The following is an 8,687-nucleotide window of genomic DNA, read 5'->3' on the forward strand; positions in this document are numbered from 1 at the left end:
TCTACAATGTTATTCCTAAAGTAAAGAGTAGCATCATTGAAATCTCAAAACTACGAGACAATGCATGAGTAATTCAAAATAATGTAAATATATATAAGCATTACGTTTGATAAGAGTTATCTGAATACTAAAGGGTCATTAAAGCCTTTTTCGCACTTCGAATCTATATCCCTCTGAGATCAACTTTGTTTTATCTTTTATCCTTCCAGGGTCAAAAAATAAAAAAAAAGTACCAGTCAAACATAGTGATCAATTTAATCACCTATACCACCTACCACCAAAGAAAAGAAAAAGAATAAACAAAAAAAAAAAAAGAAAAAAAAACCCATTGTGCCAATAGTATTGGGGATCAATAAAAGTCTTTTCACTTACTTTTACAATTATCCTATAAAGAAATGTAGGAAAAAGAAGTGAGAATGTATGAGACCTAAACTAAAAATTCACATCAGATATTTAGATATTATATTCTCTATATTCTAACTAAGTATCAGCTGTTGGTTAATTTGGTTGTGAAAGGTTTGATGGTTGGATGGAATTTTTAAGTTTTTGCACAATCTGGATTGATATAGAATATATAAAAAAAAAGCAAAAAAACAAAAAACAACTCCAATCCCCCGCAAAAAACTTACATCTACAACAAAATGACTGAGTCGATAATGATCCCTGTTTGGCCAAGCTGTCAGCCCTTTGTTTCAGCATGTCAAATGCACCACATAAATGTCCCCTGGTAAAACACATGCTCACAGCCCAAGTCATGTGTGATAAATCTGTAAAACGCAACTAGAAAGTGTGCTGATGTATCGCTCCCACACAACAAGTAAGTTTGGATCAGTGCGGATAAAGAGCTGCATCTCTTTGCAGCTCTCTCGGTAAGCTGTCAAGAAATATTGCATGTCTGCTTGTGTCCATCGAGACTGAAAACATGGTTCTATCATTTTCTCAACCAAGTCAACAAAAATGTCACGTGCGTCTTTGCTATGGTTCAAACCATAAGCAATGTTGATGATTGTTTTTGAAACATTCTTGAAATTCGCTTCCAGATCTTGAAAAGCTCTGTCGGACATTATCTTCAGCACTTTATCTAAGACAATACTTTTATGTTCATCGAGGTGTTCCTTTTCTGTAAGAATTTTTAGATCTCGTAACTTCTGCAAAAAATCCCTGTCCAGATCGACATCCATGTCTTCATGGCCTGTGCATTCCACAGAACTATAAGACCATTTAGCAATCATTTGGTTTGCACAATGAACATAATCTTCAAATGTGAGAAATGCGAGTTTTTTCTTACCAGTTTCAAACCTATTGTTTGTGATGAAGACTATTGCAGCGTACTGTCGAGCAAGTTCTTTAGGTAGTAGGTAATAGGTACAGATGTTATCAACGAGGGTACCCATCATTTCTTCCACAGTCTTAAAAACACGCTTAATGTTATCAAACTGACGCCGACAACTTCGTAATAAAACTTTGGTCTTCTCACTTACATCATCCAAATCTTTGCGATTGCGAGCTGAGAGCTTCTTGCCAAGAATTTCCCTTACAACACGAGGATCGAACTGATAGTATTTTTCAATCAGCATACTCTGAGTATCAGGATCAATAAGATAGGTTTGTTGATCAGCGAGTTTGGGAGGGTTTTTCAGTAATCTAAATTAAATGAAAAACAAAATCATGATTAATACACAATAAATAAGAAGAGAAAAATTATTGTTTTCCCCCCCAATTTTTACATGATCAGCATTTACTTTTTGTTTTAAAACAAAGAATAGTAATCTCTTGCTCCTAGCTATTGGATGGCCATTGACTAAGTTCATCTGCCCTTTGAGAAGTTTTTATTCTTTGTCCTGAAGGGTATCTAATGAAAACCACTCTCTTAACAACAACTGTAACTTTGTTTGCATACAAAAATATAGATAAGTTCTTTTCTTTTTTGGTAAATGCATCGACTGCTTAAAGAGTAGAGTTAGCCCTGTGCTAGTCCTTTCCTCACTTAAAGCATCAGGTACAGGTATTGATTGATTATTTAACATCCCTGTCATGTGTTGCACAGTATGGCTGGCTATAGCCAAGAAGCAATAAAGCATTCAAAGAAAGATTCAATAACAGGTTGAAGGCCAATGACAGTGAGGGTGGTAAGCTCTCTGAATACCTGCTGCAAGAGGCCCCCATCATTGCCACATTTCTATGAAAGATTCCTAGCAGGACTGAAAAACCATATACGTGCTGTTCATGTTTAAGACAACAATTGAGCAATGACATTGCTCAAAACTGAGTTACAGCCATTATGCATGTATGTATTTGCATGTGTGTGTGCATGTATGAATCTCTATATTAACCATTTGGTGTGTGTGTGTATGTATGTTTGTATATATATATATATATATATATATATATATATATAAAGTGAAGAGATTTTTATCCACTTCATGTCTTTCCTGACTCCTGGCATTATCTATCGTGTGGATATGACAGTTGACAAACCAACTCCTGAGGTAAGTAATTCACATGGTGGAGATAAACTGTGAAACTTTTCGCTTCTCTGAGGTTTTGTCATTGGATATTTCTGTTCAGTGACTAAATAAGTATTTTTGACTTAAAGAAGGAAAAGGCAGCGCTTTTGCTTAGGAATGTTTAGGCACAGCCCATTTGGCCTTATTGATTTAGTAAAGAAATCCATTTGGTATTGAATGTTTTGATGCCAAGAAAATCTTGGAGCCCACTCTGTAAAGCAGTTGGCATTTGGAAGAGCATTCAGCTGTAAAAGCCATGCCAAACTGTTCTCACCTGTGCTTGTCCCACGTAAAAAGCACTCGGTCCACTCTACAGAGTGGTTGGTGTTAGGAAAGGCATCCAGCCGTAAAAACCCTGCTAGAACAGACGCAGAAGCCTGGTGCAGGCTTCTGTCAAACCGTCCAACCCATGCCAGCATGAAAGGAGGACGTTAAACGATGATGATGATGATATATCCTCACACACACATAAGAATGTAAAAAGAGAGAATAGATAGCTTCTGACAATGCAGAAAGTTTAATAAAACCTTTATATTTAATAGAGGCCCATCTGTCTATTTTCTTTCTAACTCTCTTTTATATACACACACACACACACACACCTTGAGCAAGTGTCTTCTGCTATATAGCCTTAGGCTGACCAAAACCTTATGAATGGATTTAGCAGACAGAAACTAAAAAAAGTTATACACACAGAGGAAGTGACAAAAGTATTGTCCTTTTGTATTTGAATCATGTTGTTTTGATGAAACAATACTTAATAAATTTCCTAAAACTTCTGCAATTTTATCATTAGTTTATCATTCATTTCTTTAAGTAATGCAATAAATTAGTGTTCAATAAAAAATTACTTAATAAACATTTATATACTATAAAAGTTATTAAATGCAAAAAGGGCGTTACTTCTGCTGCACCCTGTATATCATCATCATCGTTTAACGTCCGCTTTCCATGCTAGCATGGGTTGGACGATTTGACTGAGTACTAGTGGAACCCGAAGGCTATACCAGGCTCCAATCTGATTTGGCAGAGTTTCTACAGCTGGATGCCCTTCCTAACGCAACCACTCCGAGAGTGTAGTAGGTGCTTTTACGTGTCACCCGCACGAAGGCCAGTCAGGCGGTACTGGCAACGGCCATGCTCAAAATTGTGTATTTTATGTGCCACCCGCACAAGAGCCAGTCCAGGGGCACTGGCAACGATCTCGCTCGAAAGTCCTTACACATGCTGCGGGCACAAGTGCCAGAAAGGCGATGCTGGGCACAGGTGCCATCCCAATTTCGCTTGCTCCAACAGGTCTTCGCAAGCTGAATTTTGTGCCCAATGAAAGAGACGACGTTGGCATGGGTGCCAGTCGTCAAATTTAGTTAGATTTCGATTTCACTTGCCTCAACAGGTCTTCGCAAGCGGAGTATATATATATATATATATATATATATATAATGTGTGAGTGTGTGTGTGCATGTATATGTCATTCATCTCCAATATTCTACCAAAATATATTTGGCCATGGAAAAATATGATCTTGCTTGGAAACAAGGAAGGGCTGGTGACAGAAAGGGCAACATGCTGCAGAAATATACTTCAATAAATTCTGTCTGACCCATGCAACTAAGGAAAAGTGGACATTAAAATGATGATAATGACAAGATGGCACTTTGGTGACTTTAGTGAAGAATTCAGATCTGGTCTGAGAATAATGCCTGAGGTATTTCTTTTCTTCTCTCTAAGGAGACCCCAAAAAAGATTTTGTGAGTTATGGACACTTCCCCTACTTCTCTGACAAAACTATAAAGGAAAAAGAAAATGTATAAAATAAGGAATTCTTTAATTTGTTTTTACGTCTGTTTTTCCATGCTAGCATGGGTTAGATGAATATATTATTATGGTGTTGTTTGTTGTTTTTGCTGCTGGATGCCCTGACTGTTGCAAACCTTTACCATTACTTGTTTTTCAAGTAAGGGTTCTTTTATTTCAAAGGCCTTTAAAGGTGCAAAGTGAGCAGATAATTTGTTGATAGGGGGAATGACAATGTCATTGATTATAGCTCAGTGATTTTCAGAGAAGCTCATACAGAAACATGCACACCCATGCAGAGATACACAGACCCATATAGACACATGCACATATAAACATATAACCCCACCTCCACTGCCACCACCAACTATATGAAAAGCTTCTTTCAGTTTCTGTCTATATTTGCGTTATTGTTCTTACAGCTGAATCACTGCCAGAACTAGAGAACAAGTTTCAGGTATTGAAGCAAAGTCTAGAATTGAAGGGCCTTGGAGTTAACCTAGCAAAAACCCAAGTCTTAGTAAGTAGAAAGGCAGACAAATCACAAATCCCTTCAGGTAGATAGCCCTGCTTGATCTGTAGAAAAGGTGTAGGTGGAAACTCCGTAAGATGTGGCCGGTGTAAGTTATGGACACATAAGGGGTGGAGCAATGTCAGAGGAAGGTTAACAGGGAAAATAGCTTTTGTGTGTGGAAGGTGCACAAGTACAATAAACACTGAACATGTACAGAAGATAGACTCCATCAACTGCCAGTGGGGTAAGCTACAAATAGTAGATAACTTCCGTTATCTAGGTGACCAAAGCAGAGGTGAATGCTCTGAGAGCATAGCTGTGAGAATAAGAATAAGCTGGGCAAAGTTCAGAGAGCTCCTACATCTGCTGGCTCAGAGTGAAAGGCAGATTGCATGGTGCCTGTGTGCGAACAGCTATGCTACAAGGCAGTGAAACATAGGCTGTGACAGCTGAGGACATGTGTAGGTTTGAAAGAAATGAAGTCAGTATGTTTTGCTTGGATATGCAATGCTGTTGTGCATGTACAAAAGAGTGTAAGCATCTTCAGAGAAATGTTGGGCATAAGAGGCATCAGATGTGGTGCGCAAGAGAGACAACAGCGCTGCTATGGTCAAGGACAGCTGATCTCTAACTGTGGAGGGAACATGTGGTAGAGGTAGACCCAGGAACATGGGATGAGGTGGTGAAGTTTGATCTTTGAACTTTGGGCTTCAAGGAGGCAATGAATAGTGACCAAGACCTTTGGCAATATGCTGTACTTGAGAAGATCCATCAAGCCAAGCGAAATCGTAGTTGTAGCTGATGCTGGTGTCACATAACTGGCACCTATGCTGGTGGCATGTAAAAAGCAACTTTCGGTCATTGGGCCTCATGGAGGCAAGGTGGCATGTGAAAAGCACCTTTTGAGGGTTAGGCCTCACAGAGGCAACGATGAATGACCAAGACCTTTGGTATTATGTTGTGCTTGAGAAGAAGACTCATCAAGCCAAGTAAAGTCGCAGTCATGGCAGATACTGGTGTCACACAAATGGCACCTGTGCTGGTGGAACGTAAAAACACCCACTACACTCTCAGAGTGGTTGGTGTTAAGAAGGGCATCCAACCATAGAAACCATGCCAAATCATACTGGAGTCTGGTGCAGCCTTCCAGCTTGCCAGCCCTGGTCAAACCATCCAACCCATGCCAGCATGGATAATGAATGTATGATGATGATGATGATCCCTGGTCACTAAATATGTGGAACGTAAAGCATTGTGCATGGATAGTGAATTAAATGCCTTAAGATATTTAATCTCATTCTTTTACAGTTTGTCCCAGTCAACTTTGTTTTACTATTCAGTGAGGTTATTGATGTTGTTGATTAAGAATTTTAGGGGTCCATGTAACAAAATAATAAATTGGGGATCTACAATAGTATTTTAAGGGCCTCTGAAAAAATTTTGCTTTAGATGTATGTATTGCAAGAAACAACTAGGTTTCTTTCTCTAACATTTAATTTAGTTCAACCTTCACAAGTTAATGTGTGAAAAACAAAAAAATTTCTATAAAACTAGTTTATAAACATCGGATGGCTATGGGGAGGTCCACCAGAATAAAATAGTAATCAAAGGGGTCCATAGATAAATAAAATGGTTGAGAACACCTCTTTACTCTTTTACCTGTTTCAGTCATTTGACTGTGGCCATGCTGGAGCACCACCTTTAGTTGAACAAATCGACCCCAGGACTTATTCTTTGTAAGCCTAGTACTTATTCTATCAGTCTCTTTTGTCAAACCGCTAATGTTATGGGGACATAAACACACCAGCATCGGTTGTCAAGCGATTTTGCAGGGACAAACACAGACACACAAACATAAACACACACACATACATAGACATACATATATACAACAGGCTTCTTTCAGTTTCCGTCTACCAAATCCACTCACAAGGCTTTGGTCGGCCTGAGGCTATAGTAGAAGACACTTGCCCAAGGTGCCACGCAGTGGGACTGAACCCGGTACCATGTGGTTGGTAAGCAAGCTACTTACCACACAGCCACTCCTACGCCTGTTCATTTTCAGTCTTTCATGAAAAACATATCAGGTCAAGGGAAAAATATTATCTTGCTTGGAAACAGGTGACGATTGGTGACAGAAAGGGCATCTGGCTGGAGAAAACCTGCCTCAATGTATTCTGTCTGACCCATGCAAATATGGAAAAGTGGATGTTAAAACAATAATGATGATGACAATGACATGTTTTTTGTTTTAAGACAGTAAGGTGTAATCTGACTAAGATATGTTAGCTATTTCCAGCAGGTAAAGTAACCAGATACAGGCTTCCTCTATCTGGTCATGGGCAAACTGCAGCTTGTGTGACTTCCTGAATGGCACACCTAACCCAAAATTACTGTGGGGTTTTTTTTAGTTGAGCAACCCATCTGATGATAAGTCATATCGCAAGTAACCTGCTTGAAAAAGTTTGCCCACGTCTACTCTATACTAAAGTCAACAATTGACTACACTTCCCATTCTCAGCAGATGCTGAACCAGAAGACCTGGAATACATTATATGTATATCATCATCATCATCACTGTTCACCATACTAGCATGGGTTGGATGGTTTGACCAGAGCTGGCAAGAAAAGCAGGAGAGCTGCACTAGGCTCTGGTCTGATTTGGCTTGGTTTCTATGGCTGAGAGGCCTTCCTAATACCAATCACTTTACAGAGTATGCTGGGTACTTTTTACATGGCATTGGCATGGGTGCTATTACATGGTGCCATTATGTGACACCAGCACAGGCACTTTTTACATGGCATGAGCACAGGGCTCTTGCAGTGGGGGGAGCAGCATTAACACTTCTGCTGTGGAGGACGGGTTTTCTTGAGTACACCCAAATATATGAACTTCATGTATCTCTGCAAGGAGTCAGTTGGGTTCATGATCAAGTTCAGACTGAATGACTGTCATATCTTTTCAGCAGGCAGATGTTGAACCTTCCTCTAGGTGAAAGAGATTTTAAGTCATCACTGTACAAGATTTCAACATAGTACAGTTACCATATTTTTCAGCACTAAGTTCAAATTCTGGTGAGGTCGAATTTGCCTTTCATCCTTTTGGGGTTGATAAATTAAGTACCAATTGTGTACTGGGGTCAATCTAATCGACTGGTTACCTCCCAAAAAAATTTTGGGTCTTGTGTCTAAAGTAGAAAAGAATATTTTGTTTGGCACCAAACTTCTGTGACCGTTTCTACAACCTTGATAAAGCACAAAACCCCAGATACATATTTTCTTTGCATTCAATTAACTGGACGCTAATAGACAACTGGTACCTATATAGGCAACCCCAATGTATTTAATCATTAAATAGTGAGATGACAATCTTAATAGAGTTGTGGTTCACCATCATCTACTATTCGATTTACCTTTTATCTTTTACTTGTTTTAGTCACTGGACTGCAGCCATGCTGGGGCACCATCCTGAAGGGTTTAGTTGAACAAATAGATCATCATCATCATCATCATCGTTTAACGTCCGCCTTCCATGCTAGCATGGGTTGGACGATTTGACTGAGGACTGGTGAAACCGGATGGCAACACCAGGCTCCAATCTAATTTGGCAGAGTTTCTACAGCTGGATGCCCTTCCTAACGCCAACCACTCAGAGAGTGTAGAGGGTGCTTTTACGTGTCACCCGCACGAAAACGGCCACGCTCGAAATGGTGTCTTTTATGTGCCACCCGCACAAGAGCCAGTCCAGGGGCACCGGCAACGATCTCGCTCGAAAGATTTCATGTGTCGCCCGCACATGAGCCAGTCCGGGGGCACTGGCAAACGATCCCGCTCGAAAGATATCACGTGTCGCCCGCACATGAGCCAGT

General features: G+C 39.8%; 1 protein-coding gene across 1 annotated transcript in view; it reads right to left on the minus strand.

The window, feature by feature from the left end:
* Nucleotides 1–6: 6 nt before the first annotated feature.
* LOC106877419 (acidic fibroblast growth factor intracellular-binding protein B) overlaps nt 7–8,687 on the minus strand; it is a 13,534-nt gene continuing 4,853 nt past the window's right edge. The window contains exon 2 of the mRNA XM_014926316.2: nt 7–1,644. Coding sequence (XP_014781802.1) covers nt 753–1,644 — 892 coding nt within the window. The 3' untranslated portion in view covers nt 7–752. The remainder of the gene's footprint in view (nt 1,645–8,687) is intronic.

The sequence above is a fragment of the Octopus bimaculoides genome, chromosome 5 (assembly GCF_001194135.2).
Source record: "Octopus bimaculoides isolate UCB-OBI-ISO-001 chromosome 5, ASM119413v2, whole genome shotgun sequence".
Taxonomy (NCBI): domain Eukaryota; kingdom Metazoa; phylum Mollusca; class Cephalopoda; order Octopoda; family Octopodidae; genus Octopus; species Octopus bimaculoides.